At 39.8% G+C, this 22,149-nt stretch overlaps 1 protein-coding gene across 1 annotated transcript in view; it reads left to right on the forward strand.

Moving 5' to 3' along the window:
- Nucleotides 1-22,149, forward strand: part of LOC118833587 — a 90,269-nt gene that overhangs the window by 29,472 nt on the left and 38,648 nt on the right. The window contains exons 4-5 of the mRNA XM_036740966.1: nucleotides 2,121-2,158; nucleotides 13,458-13,467. Coding sequence (XP_036596861.1) covers nucleotides 2,121-2,158; nucleotides 13,458-13,467 — 48 coding nt within the window. The remainder of the gene's footprint in view (nucleotides 1-2,120; nucleotides 2,159-13,457; nucleotides 13,468-22,149) is intronic.

Here is a 22,149-nt window from a genome sequence, read left to right on the forward strand (position 1 = left end):
CAGCTTTTTAAAAAATGATGAAATAAATAAACAGGAAATTTTACAAATCTAGCCCCAAACTACAAGATAACTTACAAAGTATCAGTGACAAAAATTCTATTCCTTTGGACAGAGCACCCACATGTAAGGGTATGACTTCTCATGTGGACAGAAGGACCACATGTAGTGAAGGAAGAAGGAGAAAGTAGAGGAGGAGGAGGAGGAGGAGGAGGAGGAGGAGGAGAGGTGGAGGAGAAGGAGAAGGAGAAGGAGAAGGAGAAGGAGAAAATAGCAGTAATTCCCAATTCAAATTGTGATGGCCCAGATTGCAGTGGTTGAGCTTGACCTTTGTAAATTAAGGTTTAAACTAAGACTTGGAGGCAGGGACACCTGAGTTCAAATGTGGTCTCAGACACTTACTAGCAGTACATCCCTGGGCATATCACTTAGTCTCTGTTTTACTTAGTTTCCTCCACTGTAAATTGGGAATAATAATAGTGCCTACCTCTCAGAGTTGTCCTGAGGATCAAATGATACAACCATTATAATTCACTTGGCACAGTGCCTGGCACAGAGTAAGCACTATATAAATGTTAACTGCTATCACCATCATCAACATCATCATTGGTGGGGTGGTTGGACCCCAGGCCTAGGACCATATCTCTCCCCAACCCAAAGATTCTATCTCTGGTTATAACTCCTGAAGAGGCCTTAGTAAGACACACTATCTCTCCCTGTTACAAGAACAAACTGACCTCTGTAGAATTTCCCTCATATGAACAGGATTATCTTGTACCAGCAGAACTATCATGTACTGATTCCCACAGTTACTGTATAAAATAGAGAGGTCAATTTATAGATGTCAACTCCTGAGGCTGTCTTGATACAGACATAGCAGACCAAAAACACACCCCTAAGGAAACACACACACACACACACACACACACACACACACACACACACACGCGTACACACGTGCCCAAGGCTTTCCAGTAGTGAATGATGCTTTTGCCAAAGGTACAGAAACTTTATGTTCCTTTCTGCACCATACCACCTATTAGCAAACTTGGCACACCAATCACTGAAGTTTTTCTTTTTTTTGCCAAGGGAAAAGACAAAGTTTATTAGGGATTCACCATAATGCCTTGCCTTAAGAAAGCCCACCCTTTGTGATGCCTGTTTTCACAAGTGGGCCAGATTCAACCAACTGAGCTAGATTGAATCTGAGCACCTTCATGGAGGCAAAATGGAGATTATATACACAAAGATTGTAGGAGGGATTGAGGGTTGGTCTGGGGTGACAAGAGGAGGGTTTTAGGAAGGGTCCTGAGGAGGAGTCTAAGGAGGACGAGATGAGGTCAGAGTCCAGGAGCCAAGAGAATGGGATTAAGGGTGGGAAGTAGCTGAAGGCATGGATATTGATAATATCAGGGTTGGGAAGTAACTGAAGGCATGCATATTAATAGTAGCAATAGAGGGCAAGGTTTAGGTAGAGATTTGGTCCTAATGATAACGTAAGGCTATAGTCTCAGGGGAAGGCCAGATCTAGTTGGAAGATTCAAGGAGAATTCAAGAAGGCTCCCAGAGACTGTAATCCAGATTCAAGGGGTTCCCAGAGACTGTGCCCTCATCATTCCCCCCTCAAACAAATGGGAGCCAAATTCCTTTGGGGTCCGAGATGAAGGTCTCAGATTCTGAAACTGCTTCCTGCTGGCAAGAGGTGTAGAGCTGTCCCTGCCTTGATGGGTCTAGTTCAGGGGGTACATAGTCTGAGTAGTCATCTGGAAGTTGATGGCTTGGAGCCTGGAGGAGACAAACCTTCAGCCTCGATTTTGCCCAGGGCTCTGCGAGAGAGGTGGAGAAAGTGGGAGCACTGCCAAGCCCCAGGCTTTCCCCTCCTTTCGAGTCTTGTGAATAAGGGAGGACAGGGTACTGGGAGGGCGCTCCACCACTTTTCCAACCTCAGGGATAATCCTTCCTCCAATGTCCCTCCCAGTTACATGCTGGACATGGTCCTGGAGGCTTGGATCCTGGGGGCTTCCTCCAGGGGGGCACCCTAGAGGGGCACTCCTTGGACCAGTGACCCTCCTTGTTGCATTCAAAGCAGGTTTCCCCACTACCCAAGCCAATGGGCTTCCAAGGGGGCTCCCTGAAGTGGCACTCCTTGGGTTTTTTCCTGGCCATGGCAGCAGCCAAGAATTGAGCATGTTCTCTGTCTCTATCTCTTTCCCTGCATTTTCTTTCCTCTGCTGCAACCAGGTCTCTATTGTTGAAAACTCTGAAGGCCACGTCCAGTAATTGGGTCTGAGGTGTTTGGGGTCCCATTGCCAATTTTTGCAGTTTCCTCCCAATATCTGGGGCAGACTGGAGTTTTCCCATTCCCTAGCACTGAGAGAATTGAGAAAATTGGGGGCACACTTCCGGATAGGGCATCCGTCCTTGTCCTCTATACTTCAGAAGGTGTGCCCAGGTCTGTGGCCTCGAACATAAACCACTGGACTGAGAACCTGAGAACATCAGGTTGAGTCTGAGACAGTGAGTAGCTGTCTGACCTACTGGGGACCTGGGGATTCAGGGCTAAAAAGCACCTCCAAAATGCTTGGAGAGCAAGAAGGGGGTTGGGATAGGGAAAGGCTTACCTTCCAGTCTTGGCTGGAGAAGAACTTGAGATGAGCAGTATTCCTGGTCTCAGGGAACCAGAAATGAAGAGGTAAAGTAAAATGATGATGATAGGGAACCATACATTTCTAGGGGTGCTCGAGGCCCAAAATACCAACATGCCGGGTCCTGCCGAAAGAATTCGACTCAAGCCTTCTCAGCCAAGGGAAAAGACAAAGTTTATTATGGATTCACCATAATGGGTATCTTAAGAAATCCCACCCTTTGTGATGCCTGTTTTCACAAGTGGGCCAGGTTCAACCTACTAAGTTAGATTGAATCTGAGCCTGAATTTTTCTATATAAGCTTTAGCATCACTCCCATTAAGTTGCAAGTTCCTTGAAGAGCTCTGCCACTTTATTAGTGTTATAATAAACTTTTGCCACTTGATTAGAAGATGGTTTGAGAGCTTGGATTCCTTCCAGATGACTCCACCATGTACCTTAAGAGTTTTGTGATCCCTGTACCCCTAAACCTCCTCGGTCATCATCATCATCATTACTATCACCACCACCACCACCATCATCTGACCCAAGTCTTGCTATACTGTTACTTTCCCAGTCCTGACTACTATACTTCTTTTAGGTCAGTCTAAGATTGCACTACATTTCTTAGGTGCCATATTGATCTTAGGAGTCCATTAAGACTCCAAAATCTTTTTTTTCCTAGGGAAATTTTTCTCTAGACATATTTCCACCTTTTCATACTTGTGAAGTTGGAACTCAGGTATAAGACTTTACATTTATTCCATTTAAATTCCACTGTGTTAGATTTTGTTTGATGATATGGCTTCTCTTGTCTAGATCTTTTTGAATCCTGACTCATCCAGAATATTAGTTATTCTTCTCAGTTATGCCATCCTCAAATGAGATAAGCACATTAACCATTCCTTTATATAAACCACTGGATAGAGAGTGTTATGAATCAGTGCAGTGAGCTCTCTTCCACAAACTCCTTCAAACAGATCTAGAAAATGCAGACTTAATCCTGATGAGAAAATCCAGAAAAATTCACACTGAGTTATTTCTTCAACTTAGCTTTGGAAAGGGAGACAGATGGAGGTCTGAGGACACTTGAAGAGGCTGTAAGGCAAGGATCATAGGACATAACACCAAGGAAGAGACTGTCCACCAGGGTGAGAAGAGGTCCCAGACCCATGCGTAAGTACTGCAATGGGGACAGGTGTGAAGTGGCAGCTTTGTTGTTTAATATCTAATTCTAGGTGACTAGTGTTTGTGACTAGTATGACAATTCAAGTCCGATTGAAAAGGGCAAACTCAAAGGGGGGTGGAAATCCCCAGCGTGGAAGCCCTGCACAGTTTATGGATAAAGTAGCAAATTCAAAAGTCAGCAGCAATCGCAGGAGTGTTATGGCGCAGAATAGGATCTCATTTCTGGCACCTACTCCAGACTGGAAAGCAATAACTGGGGCACTACCCCCAGATCAGAGTGGAGTGTATAATCCTGCAATTCTGAAGTAATAGTTTTCTAAGTGGCTGATAGAGGCAAAGTTGAGCATCATTCTACTCTTGCACAGGCCCAAACTCAGAGTGGGGACTTACAGAGCTCAGACCAGGGGAAGCATGATCAGACTTTCCTCTGGATAATACCCTTTTGGGAACACTGAAAATTTGTAGTCTCCATTCTGTTCCTAAGACCTGGAATAAAACAACACTCAATGCCCCAAGAAAATATCTGTAAGACAAACCCAGACCTTCTTTCCAGAACATCAAATCCAAAGTCATGAAGTAGGCTAGAAAGATGGGCAAACAAAAAAAGAACCCCACTATAAGGAGTTATTATGGTGTCAGGGATGCTTGAGACAGAAACACAGAAGAGAAAGACTCCAAAACATCTATAAGCAATGACTCAGAGGAAAACAAACTCAACTAGCATTCCTAGAAGAGATGAAACAAGTATTTTTTTAAAGTTAACATCTATGTATAAATATATAAAGTGCTTGAGAGTGCCAGAATCCAACAATATGTCATTTAAAAGAGACACAGTAGAAACAGAAAGATGCACACAGAGTTAAAATTAAGGGGCTGGAGCAGAATTCATTACACTTTAGCTGTAGGGTGGCAGTTATAATCTCAGACAAAGCAAAAGCAAAAATAGACCTAATTAAAAGGCTTATGCAAGGAATCTACATTTTTCTAAAAAGTACCACAGACAATGAATAGCAATAGTAAACATATAAATAAATGGCATACAATTTAATTTCTTGAAAGAAAAGTTACATGAGTTGCAGGAAGAAAGAGACAATAAAATTATAACAGTGGGAGATATCAGTTTATCCTCTCAGGCCTAGAGAAGTTGAACCAAAAACTTAGAAAAGATAAAGTTAAGGAGATAGATATAATTTAGAAATGTTTGATATGACAGACCTCTGGAGAATATGGAATGGGAATGGGAAGGTATGTATACATACATACATACATACATACATACATACATATATATATGTAGCTCAACTTTCATGGCACCTTCACAATAATTGACCATGTATTAGGGCATGAAAACCTCACAAATGAATGCAGAAATGTAGAAATATTAAATATACCTTTTAATGACCATAATGCAATAAAATTGCATTTAATAAGAAACTTTGAAAGAAAGATTAAAAACTAAATAAGTAAAGCCTAAAAAATGAGTGGGTCAAAGAACAAATCATAAAAACAATCAATAATTTCATCAAAGATGTTGACAACAGTGAGACAATATTCCAATAATTGTAGGAATGCAGGCAAAGTTGTAATTATGGAAAAGTTTAAGTATTTAAACTCTTTTATCGCTGAAAAAGAAAAGGAGATCAACAAATTGGGTATTCAACTAAAAACATAGCAAATGAAATATTTATGATTCAGAGTATTTTTTCACATGGCAGTTGATGATTTGGATTTCTTTCTCTGAAAATTATCCATTCATATACTTTTACCATTCATCTATTGGACAACGGTTCCTTTTCTTCTAAATTTGTCTTGGTTCCATTGGGTAACACAGCTTCTTTCTTTCTTTCCTTGTTTTGTTCTTTTCTTCTTTCTTTCTTTCTCTTTCTTTCTTCCTTCCTTCCTTTCTTTCTTTCTTTCTTTCTTTCTTTCTTTCTTTCTTTCTTTCTTTCTTTCTTTCTTTCTTCCTTCCTTCCTTCCTTCTTTTCTTTCTTCCTCCCTTCCTTCCTTCTTTTGATTTGACTCATGTGGGGATTTGTTTCGCATGACTATATGTATTTGTAATTAGTTTTCTTTTTTTTGCCTTCTCAGTGAGTGGGATAGGTGGAAGGTAGAAAGAGAATTCAGAACAGAAAATAATATAAAATTGAACTAAAAAAAAGAACAGATTCTGGGTACACTCCATTGGAGACCTTCTCAGTTGGCTCCAGTCAATAAACTAATTACAGATCTACAAAATTTTATTTTCATCTGAACCACATCCATTCATCTTTTCTACAAGAATAGCATGAGAGACTTAGCCAAACACTTTTCTAAAAATTAGATAAATTCTATCTGCAGCATTTCCTTGATTTGCCAATCTGATAACTCTGTCAAAAATCCAACAGAAACTTTAAAGCCACTATGATGTTCAAGGGCCTGTGTTAGATAATATAGATATAAATAGGCATTTAAAATATTTCTTATTCAGGGAGCATTCATACAACTCAAGGAATATAAAACCATAATAACTCCTTACAGTGGGGTTCTTTTTTTGTTTGCCCATCTTTCCAGCCTACTTCATGACTTTGGATTTGATGTTCGGGAGAGAAGGTCTGGGTTTGTCCTGTAGATATTTTCTTGGGGCATTGAGTGTTGTTTTGTTCCGGGATCTTAGGAACAGAATGGAGACTACAAGAAGTCAGCAGTAATACCACCTTTAGATTTGAACTTTATAGGATCAACGCTATAGCTAAGTCTTCATCCAAAGTCCCCTCCCTCTCCTACTCACTGTGTGTGTGTGTGTGTGTGTGTGTGTGTGTGTGTGTGTGTGTGTGTGCTGGTGGGGACTATGCCCTGAAGTATCGGAAAAATGCTTGTGTGTTTGTTTTTATTATATCTTTGAAGTATTTATACCTTTGTAAAAACAATTGATATTAAATATCAATTAAATAGTTAAATGGAACTGAGATGATAGTCACTGGGACCCTAAAAATGGAGGGAAACATAGCTGGTGGAGATTTGATCTGATAGCAGAGAAAATAAGTTCTTACTAACTCTTCAGAGTACCCTTGAAAAATGAGAAACATAAATAACAGGTCTGGCCCTGAAAAAGTGGGGTCAAAACATACATATTACATGACATTGTAGATATTTGAGAGTCATCTACATAAATATAATGATTGAACTCATGGGAATTGATGATCAGATCATTTAAGAGAGGGCATTGAAATAGAAAAGAATGGAGCCCAAGACAGAGTCTTGAAGGGATATTGATGATAAAAAGATGGGAAACAGATAACAGTCCTTCAAAAGCAATAGAGGAAACATCAGACAGGAAGGCAGAGAATCAAGGGAGTAGTGTCATAAAAATCCATGGAGAAGAGAATACAGAGTTGTTAGGAGTGTCAGATGCTGTATAGAAGTGAAGCAAGATGAAGATTGAGAAAAGGTCATTGGATTTAGCAATTAAGATATCATTAGTAAATCTGGAGAGAGCAGTTTCAGTCGAGTGTAGGAGATTAGAAAGCAAATTGCAAAGGCTTGCAAAGGGAATGGGAATGAAGGAAGTGGAGGCAATGAATATAGATACCTTTTCTGAAGAATTTGGCTGAGAATAGGAAGAGACATAAGGATGACACCTTGAGGAGTTGGTACGGTCAAGAGCATAGGTTTTTAAGGATAGTGATATATGAGCTTGCTTGTAGGCCTCAGAGCAGGAGCTAATAGGTAGGGAGAGATTGAATATTAGTGAGGAAGAAAGAATGATTTGGGGAAGAAATTTGCTAGAAGAACCAAAAAGAATCATTTTCCATGGATGTATGTATGTATTACGTATCCATCCATCCATCCATCTAGCTATCTAGCTCTCCACCTATGTTTTATTGATGATTTTATTTTTGTCTCACAGTAATTTCTAAATGTACTACTGCTTCTCCACCTCTCCTCAGCAGTTTTCCTTTGCAACAAAGAAAAACACCTGACATGATGATCGCATAGAACAATAATGACAAAATACTCATTTCTATCCAAGGAAAGCATAGAGGTATGCTTACTCATCTGTTCTCTAGAGTGAGGACTGCTCGTAGTAATGGCATAGTGCTTGGCTTCATTTTTAGCTTTCTTTTCATTTAAATTATTGTAGCCATTGTATACATTGTTTCCTCACTTCTGTTCACTTCATGCTGTAGCTGTTCATTCTTTTTTTTGCTCATTTCTTATTTTTTTAATTTAATTTATTTAATATATTTAGTTTTCAGCATTGATTTTCACAAGAGTTTGAATTACAAATTTTCTCTCCATTTCTACCCTCACCCCCACTCCAGGATGGTGTATATTCTGGTTGCCCTGTTCCCCAGTCAGCCCTCCCTTCTGTCACCCCACTCCACTCCCATCCCCTTTTCCCTTCCTTTCTTGTAGGGCAAGATAGATTTCTATGCCCCATTGCCTGTGTATCTTATTTTCTAGTTGCATGCAAAAACTTTTTTTTTGTTTTTGAACATCTGTTTTCAAAACTTTGAGTTCCAAATTCTTTCCCCTCTTCCCTTCCCACTCACCCTCCCTAAGAAGTCAAGCAACTCAACATAGGCCACATGCATATCATTATGTATAACCCTTCCACAGTACTCATGTTGTGAAAGACTAACTATATTTTGCTCCTTCCTAACCTATCCATTTTATCCCATTTTCTCCCTTGACTCTGTCCCTTTTCAAGTGTTTGTTTTTGATTACCTCCTCCCCCATCTGCCCTCCCTTCTATCACCCCCCTTTTTTATCTTCTTCCTCCTTCTTTCCTGTGGGGTAAGATACCCAATTGAGTGTGTATGGTACTCCCTCCTCAGGTCAAATCTGATGAGGGCAAGATTCACTCATTCCCCCTCACCTGCCTTCTCTTCTCTTCCTACAGAACTGCTCTTTCTTGCCACTTTTACGTGAGATAATTGGCCCCATTCTATCCCTTTCTCCCTCTCTCAATATATTCCTCTCTCATCCCTTAATTTGATTTTATTTCTTTTAGATATCATCCCTTCATCTTCAACTCACCCTGTGCCCTCTCTCTCTCTCTCTCTCTCCATATATATATATATACACACACACACACACACACACATATATACATACATACACACACATATTTATATACATATACACATATACATGCATATTCCCTTCAGCTGCCCTAATAATGAGGTCTCATGAATCATACACATCATCTTTCCATGTAAGAATGTAAACAAAACAACTTCAGTCGGTCCCTTAAAATTTCCTTTTCTTATTCTTTTTCTTGATTACCTTTCATGCTTCTCTTGATTCTTATGTTTGAAAGTCAAATTTTCTATTCAGCTCTGGTCTTTTCACTGAGAAAGCTTGAAATTCCTCTATTTTATTGAAAATCCATATTTTGCCTTGGAGCATGATACTCAGTTTTGCTGGGTAGGTGATTCTTCGTTTTAATCCTAGCTCCATTGACCTCTGGAATATCGTATTCCAAACCCTGCGATCTCTTAATGTAGAAGCTGCTAAATCTTGGATTATTCTGATTATGTTTCCACAATACTCAAATTGTTTCTTTCTGGTTGCTTGTAGTATTTTTTCCTTGACCTGGGAGCTCTGGAATTTGGTGACAATATTCCCAGGAGATTTCTTTTTGGGATCTATTTGAGGAGGCAATCGGTGGATTCTTTCAATTTCTATTTTGCCCTGTGACTCTAGAATATCAGGGCAGTTCTCCTTGATAATTTCTTGAAAGATGATATCTAGGCTCTTTTTTTGATCATGGGTTTCAGGTAGTCCAATAATTTTTAAATTATCTCTCCTGGATCTATTTTCCAGGTCAGTGGTTTTTCTAATGAGATATTTGACATTGTCTTCCACTTTTTCATTCCTTTGATTATGTTTTATGATATCTTGATTTCTCATCAAGTCACTAGCTTCTGCTTGCTCCAATTGAATTTTTAAGGTGGTATTTTCTTCAGTGGTTTTTTGCACCTCCTTTTACATTTGGCTAATTCTGCCTTTGAGTCATTCTTCTTCTCATTGGCTTTTTGGAGCTCTTTTGCCACTTGAGTTAGTCTATTTTGTAAGGTGTTGTTTACTTCAGTATATTTTTGGGGTCTCCTTTAGCAAGTCATTGACTTGTTTTTCATGGTTTTCCCACATCCATTTCTCTTCCCAATTTTTCCTCTGCTTCTCTAATTTGCTTTTCCAAATCCTTTTTGAGCTCTTCCATGGCCTGAGACCAGTTCATGTTTTTCTTGGAGGCTTTTGTTGTAGGCTCTTTGGCTTTGTTGACTTCTTCTGGCTGTATGTTTTGGTATTCTAAGTCACCAAAGAAAGATTCCAAAGTCTGAGACTGAATCTGGGTGTGATTTAACTGCCTGGTCATGTTCCAAGCCCACTTACATGACCCTTGAGTTTTTCAGGGGGTATGACTGCTTGTAAAGAGTACTATGTTCCAAGGTTCGGGGGATGCGCTGTTGATTTTAGAGATATTACAGCCAGCTCTGCCACACCAGCACTCCTCCTTCCCCAAGAACCCCCAATCTGGACTGGACTCAGATTTCAGCAGGCTCTGCACTCCTGCTCTGATCTGCCACTTAATTCCTCCCACCAGGTTGGCCTGGGTTCAGATGCAACTGCAACTGTAGTTCTGTAGCTGCCCCACCTCCACTGCCCCCGGGGCAGTGACTGAACCACGAACTCTATCCCCCTATCCCCAGCAGCTTTTCCCACTAACCTTCTCTGTTGTCTTTGGTGTTTGTGGGTTGAGAAGTCTGATAACTGCTGCAGCTCACTGATACAGGGTGCTAGGGCACACTCCACCCAGCTCCTGGTCTGGTTGGTCCACACCGCCCACACTGGGCTCTGCTTCGCTCCACTCCACTCCCAGCTCTGTGTGGGATAGACCTTACCCAGAGACCATCCAGGCTGTCCTGGGTTAGAGCCCTGCTTCCTTCTGCTATTTTGTGGGTTCTGCAGTTTTTCTCTGTTGTCTTTGGTGTTTGTGGGTTGAGAAGTCTGGTAAGTGCCACAGCTCACTGATTTAGGGCGCTATGGCATGCTCCGCCCGGCTCCTGGTCTAGTTGGTCCATGTGGCCCACGCTGGGCTCTGCTCTGCTCCGCTCTGCTCCCAGCTCCATAAATGAAAGACCTCACCCAGCAACCATCCAGGCTGTCCTGGGATAGAGCCCTGCTTCCCTCTGCTATTTTGTGGGTTCTGCAGTTCTAGAATTGGTTCAGAGCCATTTTCTATAGGTTTTTGGAGGGACTTGGCAGGGAGCTCACGCTAGTCCCTGCTTTCCAGCTGCCATCTTGGTACTGCCTCCCCCAGCAGTTCATTCCTAAGATACATGCCTTCCCATTTTCCTCTGAACTCTTCATATATTTTTCTAGTGGCACAATAATAATCCAATATTCTATACCACAGTTTGCATAGTCACTCCCCAGCTGACCACCACATGCTTTGCTTCCAATTTTTGTTTTTGTGACTTTTTTTGCTACCACAAAAAAATGCTGCTGTGGATACTTTTGAATGTATGGTATTTTCACTTCTATCTTTGTTCTTCTTGGGACATATGCCCAACAGTGGAATATCTTCCACATCAAGGATATAAAGAGATTAATGACTTTTCTTGCATAATTCCAAATCCTTTTCCCACAACAGTCCGACAATGTTTTAATGTGCCATTCTTAGGTAGCCCTTCAAACATTGATTATTTTGTCTTTAGTCATCTTTAATAATTTACTGAGTATGAGGTAAAATCTCAGGATAGACTTAATTTGCATTTTTCTCATTATCACTGATTTGGAGCACTCTTTTTGTTTGTTCATATTTTTTCTTTATAGCTTTTAAAAATTAACTAGGACAGCTTTTTATTAAGATACAAAGGGCTCATAATGTGAATGAACAAATACAGCAAACAAATACACTCAAATAGCCCACTAAATACTTTACAATTACCTCATAGTATCTATTTACCTCAGATCTACACCATATGAGCATCTCACAGTGAAATGTTGTTTGTCAAATGAGTGTTGGCAAGATCCAAAGTTCCTGGATCCTCATAGAATGGCTTTACCCTTTGACCTACAAGGTGATACTGTTTGAAGTCATCTTCTTCCTCCTCTGAAAAGTGGGCTGTTAAGGCAATCTCACTTTGGATGATTGATACCCAACTCTTAGAACTCAGGAAACCCTAGAACTCTAAGTATTCTCAAATTCAGGATTACCAATGAGGTAACCACAGACTGAAAATGTCCATTATTACAATTGCTAGTATCTGTCCTGTTCTCAGAAAAGGATACAGAAAGAAAGGCAGAGGAAACCATGTCAGATTGAGAGGGAGAATAATTCCCGTCTCACATTGAATCCATCTCACTGCGATGTGTTCCAACATAATGTTGCTTTTGCTATTCTTTTTTAGATGGGTTGAGGTATGGTGGTGGTAGATAAACTAACCCCCCATCAAGCTGTACTCTAGCCTGGGAGTCCAAAGGCGAGAAAATAAGCAGAAATGGTCCCTCCCCATAGCTTTCAGCTGGAGCTACACAGATTTAATAAAGTCCTTAGGTAAAACCAAGGATCACTATGTTAATTCACAACCATCTTGACGATGACAAGGAGTCTGAGGAGCAGTAACATGTGTTCCCACTGAATCTTCTGTTGAACCTGAATATCCTCTGAAAGAACCTATGCAGCCTTTGTGAGAGGTTTATCCATCTTCTGAAAGAACCTGAGTGTCCTCTGTGAATCTTCCATATTGCATCTGTTCATCTTTTTTTTTTGCGATCCAATGAGAATTAAGTGACTTGCCCAGGGTCACAGAACTATTAGGTGTCAAATTTCTGAGGGTGGATTTGAACTCTGGTGCTCCTGACTCCAGGGCTAGTGCTCTATCTACTGCACCACCTAGCTGCCCCCAATCTGTTCATCTTTTGCTGGACCTGTGCATTCTCTGCAATAACCTGGACATCTTTCATAAATCTGTGCAATCTCTATAAGTGCTTTGTGTCTGTTTCTTCTTCTGTAGAGCCTGTACATTCTTTAAAGAAGGACATGCATTCACTGAAAGCAGAGGCACATTCTTAGCAGAGCCTGGGCATGCTCCTTAAACATCCTCTATATTCCCCATCAAAGGCCTGGGCATCTTTTTCAGGGCCTGTCTATTCTCTGTACATCCTCTGTAAGGACCACTACATAATTGTAAAGAGACAGGGCCTTACCAGACCTCCACATCACTCCAGGAAGCATTCTATGCAGAACTTGTACATTTTCTGTACACTTCTGTGTACCCTTGGTCAGGATCTGTGCATTTTCTTTGTAGATCCATACCTTCTCTGCTTGGCTTGTGTATTCACTGTAAGAACCTGTGCGTCTTCTTTAAATTCTTTGACACACTTGGCTGAGGTTTATGAATCCTCCTTAAGAACCTCTGTAGGCTTGCCAGGGCTCTGTTGCGTTCAGGGTTTAGGGTGGCCCATGTATCAGTGTGCAGCTGGGAGAGCAGCACAGTGACATGACCTCAGGGACAGCTGGGATGAAAACATAACAGCAGTTGGAGGAGATGGGAGTTGTGGTGGGGACACTTGGGACTTATAATCATGCAGACATACCTTGATGACATGATATCTCTGAAACTTTGTTCAGCTTGAACTCAGCGTCTCTGATCCCAGAGCAACTGGGGTATAATGGAGGGGACAGTCTTGCAGATGAGAAACAGGGCCTTGAGGCAGGTCCCCAGTAAGGTAGAGCCCTTGTAGAGCTGAACAGGCCTATATCAGGCCTTACACTGCCCAGTTCATTGGAGGCTTCCTAGTTCTTTCCCTCTTGCATGATCCTTTTGGACAAGGTACTCCCAATTCCAGTTACTTGAGGGGATAAAAACCCTTTAAGTAGTTGAAATATTGCCATGAGGAGGAGGAATTATGCTTGTTTCCCTTGATTCCAGAAGGCAGAACTGAATAGAAGTTTCAAATGCGCATATTTTGGCTCAGTGTAAGGGAAAATGTCTAAATCACCAAAAATGTCCTGAAATTGAATGGGTTTCCCTGTGAGATAATGATCCTTTATTCTTAAAGGACTCCAATTGAAGGCTAGAGTGTTAGGTGTTAGTACACTGGCAAAGTTGCAAAGAAGATTCCTGCTTAGTTACAAATTCATCAATTCTACCTCTAATGCAGTACTCATATCTGTTCTCTCCTCTCTATTGCCATTTCTACCCTATAACACAGGCACCTGTATCATTCTAATAATCTCCCAATGTATCTGCCTGCTTCTGCTCTGTTACCTGTCTCATCCATCCCTCACTCTCTTGTCATACTAATCATTCTTGTGTCATGAAAGATTGACTGTACTTCCCTCCATTCTATCCTGTCCTACTTTATTCAATTTTCTCCCTTCACCCTGTCCCTTTTCAAAAGTGTTTGCTTTTGATTATCTCCTCCACCTATCTGCCCTCCCTTCTATCATCCCCCCTTTTTTAATCCCTTCCCCCTATTTTCCTGTGGCGTAAGATACCCAATTGAGTGTGTATGGTATTCCCTCCTCAAGTCAAATCCAACGAGAGCAAGATTCACCCCCTCATCTGCCCCCTCTTCCCTTCCAACAGAACTGCTTTTTCTTGCCACTTTTATGTGACATACTTTACCCCATTGTATCACTCCCTTTCTCCCTCTCTCAATGTGTTCCTCTCTCATCCCTTAATTTTATTTTATTTTTTTACATATCATGCCTTCATATTCAACTTACCCTGTGCCATATTATATATATAATATAGTATATATGTATATATATGTACATGTACATGTATATGTATGTGTATATGTATATGTATATGTATGTGTATATGTATATGTATATGCATATTCCCATGAACTACCCTAATACTGAGAAAGGTCTCATGAATTGCACACATCATCTTTCTAGTGGTCATGTAAACAAACAATTCAACTTAGTAAGTCCCTTATGATTTCTCTTTCTTGTTTAACTTTTCATGCTCCTCTTGACTGTAGTGTTTAAAAGTCAAATTTTCTATTCAGCTCTGGTCTTTTCACTGAGAAAGCTTGAAAGTCCTCTATTTTATTGAAAGTCTATAGTTTGCCTTGGAGCATGATACTCAGTTTTGCTTTGTAGGTGATTCTTTGTTTTAATCCTAGCTTCTTTAACCTCTGGAATATTGTATTCCAAGCCCTTTGATACCTTAATGTAGAAGCTGCTAGATCTTGTGTTATCCTGATTTTATTTCCACAATACTTAAATTGTTTCTTTCTAGTCACTTCAAGTATTTTCTCCTTGACCAGGGAACTCTGGAATTTGGCAACAATATTCCTAGGAGTTTTCTTTTTAGAACAGTTTTCAAGAGGTGACCAGTGGATTCTTTCAATTTCTATTTCACCCTCTGGCTCTAGAATATCAGGGCAGTTCTCTTTGATAATTTCTTGAAAGATGATGTCTAGGCTCTTTTTTTGATCATGGCTTTCAGGTAGTCCAATAATTTTTAAATTATCTCTCCTGTATCTATTCTCCAGATCAGTGGTTTTTCCAATGAGATAATTCACATAGTCTTCTATTTTTTCATTCCTTTGTTTCTGTTTTAAAATATCTTGATTTCTCATAAAGTCACTAGCTTCTACTTGCTCCAAACTAATTTTTAGGGTGATATTTTCTTCAATGGTCTTTTGGACCTCTTTTTCCATTTGGCTAATTTGGCTTTTTCAGGCATTCTTCTCCTCATTGGCTTTTTGGAGCTCTTTTGCCATTTGGGTTAATCTATTTTTAAGGTGTTATTTTCTTCAGTATTTTTTGGGTCTCCTTTAGCAAGCTGTTGACTTGTTTTTCATGGTTTTCTTGCATCACTCTCATTTCTCTTCCCAATTTTACCTCTACTTCTCTTGCTTGGTTTTCCAAATCCTTTTTGAGCTCTTCCATGGCCTGAGACCAATTCATATTTTTCTTGGAGGCTTTTGATGTAGGTTCTTTGACTTTGTTGACTTCTCCTGGCTTTATGTTTTGATCTTCTTTGTCACCAAAAAAAAGATTCTAGAGTCTGAGTATGCATCCGTTTTTGCTGCCTGGCCATGTCCCCAGCCAACTACTTGACCTTCGAGCTTTTTGTCAGGGTATGACTGCATGTAGAGTAGAGAGTGATTTGTCCCAAGGTTTAGGGACTGTGTTGCTGTTTTCAGAGCTACTTCTACTCCACTGCCACCACAAGCTCTGCCACAGCAGCACTCCTCCTACCCCAAGAACTGTCAACCAGAATTGTGATCCAGAGCCAAGCAGGGCAAAGAAAGCCCTGCATTTCTGCTCTGGTCTGCCACTTGGTTCCTCCCACTGTGTGAGCTAGGGACTCCGGAAGCAGCTGATGCTGCAGGTCCACCACTGCACCACCTCTGATACCCCCCAGGGCTGGTGGCTGGACTGCTCTCTAACCTCACCTAGCAATTCACCCACTAACCTGCTCTGTGGTCTTTGGTGTTTGTGGGTTGAGAAGTCTGGTAACTGCCACAGTTCAATGATTCATGGCCCTAAGGGCTGCTCCGGGCTGACTCCTTGTCTATTCTGTCCTGGTGTGACCCACACTGGGCTCTACTCCCAGCACCATGTGATAGACCCTCCCAGTGACCAACCAGGCAGTCCTGGACTGGAGACCTGCTTCCCTCTGCAATTTTGTGGGTTCTGCAGCTCTAAAATTTGTTCAGAGTCATTTTTACAGGTTTTGGAGGGATTTGGGGGAGAGCTTAAGTAAGTCCCTGCTTTCCAGACACCATCTTGGCTCCACCCCATCTGTTTCCTTTTCTAAGTTTGAGTTATTTAAGATCTCTATCTGTTCTTCTGATAGTTTGAGTACTCAATATTTTTGAAGGTATTCCTTTGTTTCTTTTACATTTTTGATTCTGTTTGCATATAACTGTGTTTAGTATATACTGATCATTCCTCTTATTTCTTCTGGCTTTGCTCTGATCTCCTCTCACTCATTTGCTATTTATTTTATTTTATTTTCTTTCTTTTGAAAGTCTGATTAGCAAAGAGTTTATTCACTTTGTCTTCTCAAAGAACCAAGTTTAGTTCTATTTAGCATTATCATGTGGGCTTTTGATTACAATTTGTCTATTCCTTTTCTAATACTTAATATCTCCTCTTTTGGGCTTATTTTAAGAATTATTTGTTGGGTTTCTAGTCTTTAAAATGCATGTTTAGTTTATTTTTTCCCTATTTTGTTAATGGATAATTGTAATGATGTGATTATCCCCCTGAAAACTAGTTTAGCTACATCCCAAATATTTTGATATATTGTTTCTTCCTTATAATTTTCTTTTACATAGTTATTAGGTATCTCTGTTTCTATAATTTCTTCTTTGACCCACTTATTCGTTAAGATGTTATTGTTAAGTCTCCATTTGGGTCTATATCTTTTGTTTGTGGTTGAGCCAATTCTATTTTTATTACCTCATGATCTGTAAGGATGCATGGATTATTTCTGAATTTTTATATTTGTTTGCCATATCTCTTTGCCCTAGTACATGATCAATTTTTGTCCAAGACCCCTGTGGTGTAGAGAAATATGCATATTATTTTGCTGTCCAATTTAGAAGACATTATAAGTCTTTTAAGTTTAGCTTCTCTAGAAATGTTTTCAGTTCTATATTTCCCTTTTTCTTTATCTTTTTATTGGACATATCCAAAACTGATAGATGGTTGTTAAAGTCATCAGCCACTGTTGTGCTGTTATCTATGGTTTCTTGAACCTTAAATATTTCCTTTGTGAATATAGATGCTAAAGTATTTGAAGTGAATACAAGTTTGTTACTGATATTTATTTGTTGTCTATGGTTTCTTAAACATAGTACAGTTTCCTCATTTATTCCTTTTAATTTTTTTTGCATGTTCGTTTTTGGTTTATCTGATAGCATGATGACAAATCCTGCTTTTTTGGGATTCACTTGATGCATATTCATTTTTTTCCATCCCCTCAGTTTTAGTCTGTGTTGCCTAGAGTTCACATAGCTAGTAAATGAGGCCTAATTTGAACTGAAGAAGAGGAGTCTTTCTGACTCAAAGCTCAGAATTCTATCCATTGTGCCTCTAGCCACCCTGGGTGTAGAATAGTCTTATTTTGTTCAAATTACCTTCCCTTTGTATTTAAAAGACCTTGTCTTCATCACCTGTGGAACCTGTTTTTTTTCTGAATTAAATTGTCTCTTTAGTTTTTTCTCAAGAATAAAAGGTTCTTTTTATGCATTGTTTTAATGTCTCATTGATGATCTTTTCTTTTATTTGCCCATCCCTTTTTTGCTTCATTCTCATTGACCATCAATACTTTCCCAAATAGAAGTCCTCCCTTGTAACAAATAAATATGGTTAAAAAAAATCAGCACATCAGATATATCTGCAAATATATGCTTCTTTATATTCTTGTAGTCCATTACCTCTGTGCCACAAAAGAGGATGCATTCACTTCAGTCCTAATTGGTCACTACATTAAAGCCCTGAATTCTTTCAAAATTTACATGATTTCCATTATGCTAGTTATTTGTATGAACTATTCTCCTGGTTGTGTTCACTTCACTCTGCGTTAGTTCATACAGTTCTTCTCAGGTTTCTCTGACTGTCATAATTCCTCTTTTCTCACAGCACAATAATATTGCATTATGTTCACCTACCATGATTTACTTAGTCTTTCCCTAGTTGATGGGCAGCCACTTTGTTCCTCTTTCTTTGGTACAACAAAAGAGCTTCTATAAAGATTTTTATACCTATGGGTCCATTCCATACTGGATCCCTTCTCCTCCCTTTCCCATTCAGCCTGATGTGCTGTGTGACTACATACAGCTACCATAGCCATTTGGGTCCATAATACCAAGAGACAATGTATGGTAGATCATCGGAGGACATTGAGAACACACCAAGGCACAACAAACAGACTTGGCATATCAAGATAAGAATGAAGTTTGCCAGCCTCAATAAGAACCAGGAGTAGGAGAAATGAAATATTATTTATGTAGGTAAAAGAGCAAGTAGGACAATTTTGTTGGTACATAGAAAAATTCATATATCATTAATCAGTTTGAAAAGATTGTGAAGAGCTTTAAACATCAAACAGAAGGATTTATATTTTTATCACAGAGGCAAGAGGGAGCCACCCAAAGCTTCTGGAGTGGGAAATGGTCAGAGTTTTAGGAATAACAGTTTGGCAACTTTTTTAGGGGTTTACAATCCCACTTTAATTAAACATACATATGTCATTCACTTAGTTCAGGGGGAAAAGTTAGCACCCTAGACTGCAGAGAAAACACAAACAGAAATCACAATCAAAAACTATATAAACAGAGAAAATAACACAAATCAGCAGACAGGGCTTCTAGCTGTCTGTCCATAACAATTTGTACATAGTTACCAGAGAGAGAAGCACCAACATCTGGTGCTTTCAAAGCCAGAGGGCTCCTTGATGGCTACCCAAAGTCTCCTCTGGCCAGATCACTTGAACACTCTTCCAGTGAGTGAGCTCCCAAATCAAAATATTAACCTCAGAGTTTATATACACTTCTTCAGGGTCTGAGGGCATCACAGCCATGTGACTGAAACACTTGTGACTTTGGCAGTCTTGTCACTTAAGCAGGTCATGAAAGACTCTTGATTCAATCAAAGACAATGCTCAATCAAAGGCACTTGGTTGCCTTAGTACTGAGAAACACTCAAAAGAAAAAACAGCAAAAGTCCCACTTTGCTTGCCATTACAGTTCCTTTCTATGCCCATTCAGTTTTCTCCAGAGGTCTATCATATCTACGGTTTCTGAAATTCTATTCACCTCCTTAACTTCTTCCTTTTATTTTTTATTTTTTGTTTACAACACTCAGTTCCACAAGTTTTTGAGTTCCAAATTTTCTTCTCCTCCTCTTCTTTCCCCTAAAACAGCATACATTTTGATATAGGTTCTACATACATCTACACATTAAAACTATTTACACAATACTCAAGTTGTAAAGAAGAATTATAACCAAAGGAATGAATCATGAGAAAGAAGAAATAAAACTAACAAAGAAGAAAAAAAAGGAGACCAAATAGTTTGCTTTAATCTGCATTCAGACTCTATAATTCTTTCTCTGTATGTGGATAGCTTTTCCCATCATGAATCTTTTGGAGCTGACTTTGAACTTTGTATTGCAGAGAATAGCCAGGTTTATCAAAGTTAGTCATCACAGATAATGTGTAATCATGCATAATGTTCTCCTTGTTCTACTCTGCTCACTCAGCATCAGATCACATAGGTCTTTCCAGGTTATTAAGAAGATTAGGAGGGAAGCAGAAAATTGGACAAGAATTTTTACAACCAGAGTCTCTGATAAAGGCCTCATCTCTAAAATGTACAGGGAACTGAGTCAAATTTGTAAGAATACAAATCATTCCACAATTGATAAATGGTCAAAGGATATGAATAAGCAGTTTTCAGAGGAAGAAATTAAAGATATATATAGTCATATGAAAAAAATGTTCTAAATCACTATTGATTAGACAAATGCAAATCAAAACAAACTCTTAGGTGCCACATCTCTCCTGTCAGATTGGCCAACATGACAAAACAGGAAAATCATAAATGCTGGAGAGGATGTGGGAGATTGGAACACTGTTACATTGTTGGCGGAGTTGTGAACTGCCATTCCGGAGATCAATTTGGAACTATGCCCAAAGGGCTATAAAAATGTGCATACCCTTTAACCCAGCAATACAACTTCTAGGGATGTATCCCAAAAAGATCATAGAAATGGGAAATGGTCCCATATGTATAAAAATATTCATAGCAGCTCTTTTTCTGGTGGCAAAGAATTGGAAATCAAGGGGATACCCATCAATTGAGGAATGGCTAAACAAGTTATGGTACACAAATGTAATGGAGAACTATTGTGCAACACTTTGAAGTATGCTTTGTAGAGGAGAAAGAATGGATATGAGGAGATCATGTAGGAGGCCATTGCAAAAGTCCAGGAGAAAGATGATCAGGGCCTGCCTGAATTAGAGTGGTTGTGGCATGAGTAGAAAGAGGCAAGCTGGAGAAATGTGCAGCCAACCTCCACAAGAGTTGGCAACTGCTAAGTAGAATTTGAGTTCACAATCAAAATTTGAGTAGAGTTGTTATTTTGTAGTGGGGTCTGTATTCTTAGAATGGTAGTTCATTCTGTGTGACATAGGTAAGCCTTTCTTAACATCAAAGAATAGTACTTACTTCTTCCTCTCTTCTAAGATCAAAAGTCCAAAAACAAACAAAAATACTCATCCTATTTGACACCAAGGAGTGGGGAGTGAGCAGAAGAGTCTGCGAGGAGCAAGGTTTTGGTTGAGGCCTGAGTCAAGGTGATTGGGAAACACAATGATACAGGCACTGAAGTTCATACTACAAAAACCACTGCATAAAATGGAATTTGGGGACTGAATAGGATTAGCAGTGACTACCAGTAGGCAAGGAGTAGACTTACTGCTGAGGGCTCTTTCTATTCATCACTACAGGAAAAAATCTGGTTATCAATAAATATTGATTAGATACCAAAATACTTTTAATTTTTCATCATCTGTCACTTCCTTTCTAGTTACACAACCCCCACTCAAGTGGAGTTTCTCATTAATTCTTTTCTCCTTCAGCTTTCTCCTCCTTCCAATATTTACTGCTGGGTCCTCAAAGGCCAAATGCAGAGCCCATGAGCTAAGAATGACCTTTACATTTTAAAGAAAACAGCCAAGGTGCCAGAGTAGAAGCAACAACCCAGCTGAGTGGTATAGCCAGAAAAAGGTTATGATAAGACATACTTTCAGCCCAGAACAACTTAGCAGTTTGGAAGAAGTTTGTGACACCAGGGTGGGTGCCAGCCTGAAGCACACATATAGCAACATCAGTGGTGGGCCTTGGAGGTGACTGTGATAGTGTCAGCAGAAATTCAGAAACTCTAGGCCCAGAGATGGTAAGGGGATTGGATAACTGGTCAGAAAGAGCTTACAGAGGACACTAAGCTAACACTGGGTGCAGGACCAGGTTCTGTACGTTAAATCAATTGCCCATATTCAGTTCTGTGTTGTAGTTTTAGGGTGGAGTGTCATAGAGGAACATTAGGGTTTGTGGCTGCAAGGAAGGAGGAACCTTTCCTGAGTAAAATCCAGAGCACATATCAGGAGAGCTATGACCACATCTCTCTCAGATTAAGACAAACTTTGAAGTGCCGGAAAATATCCAGACCCCCAGAACTAGCTCTGAAAACAGCAACACAGAAAAATCCTGAAGTTTAGAACAGTACTTCTCCACCCCAAAATGAACACAGCCCATTTTAATAACATAAGTTTCTAAGTCAAGAAATAGTCTGGAAAAATGAGCAAATAAC

Source organism: Trichosurus vulpecula, chromosome 1, assembly GCF_011100635.1.
Source record: "Trichosurus vulpecula isolate mTriVul1 chromosome 1, mTriVul1.pri, whole genome shotgun sequence".
Lineage (NCBI taxonomy): Eukaryota > Metazoa > Chordata > Mammalia > Diprotodontia > Phalangeridae > Trichosurus > Trichosurus vulpecula.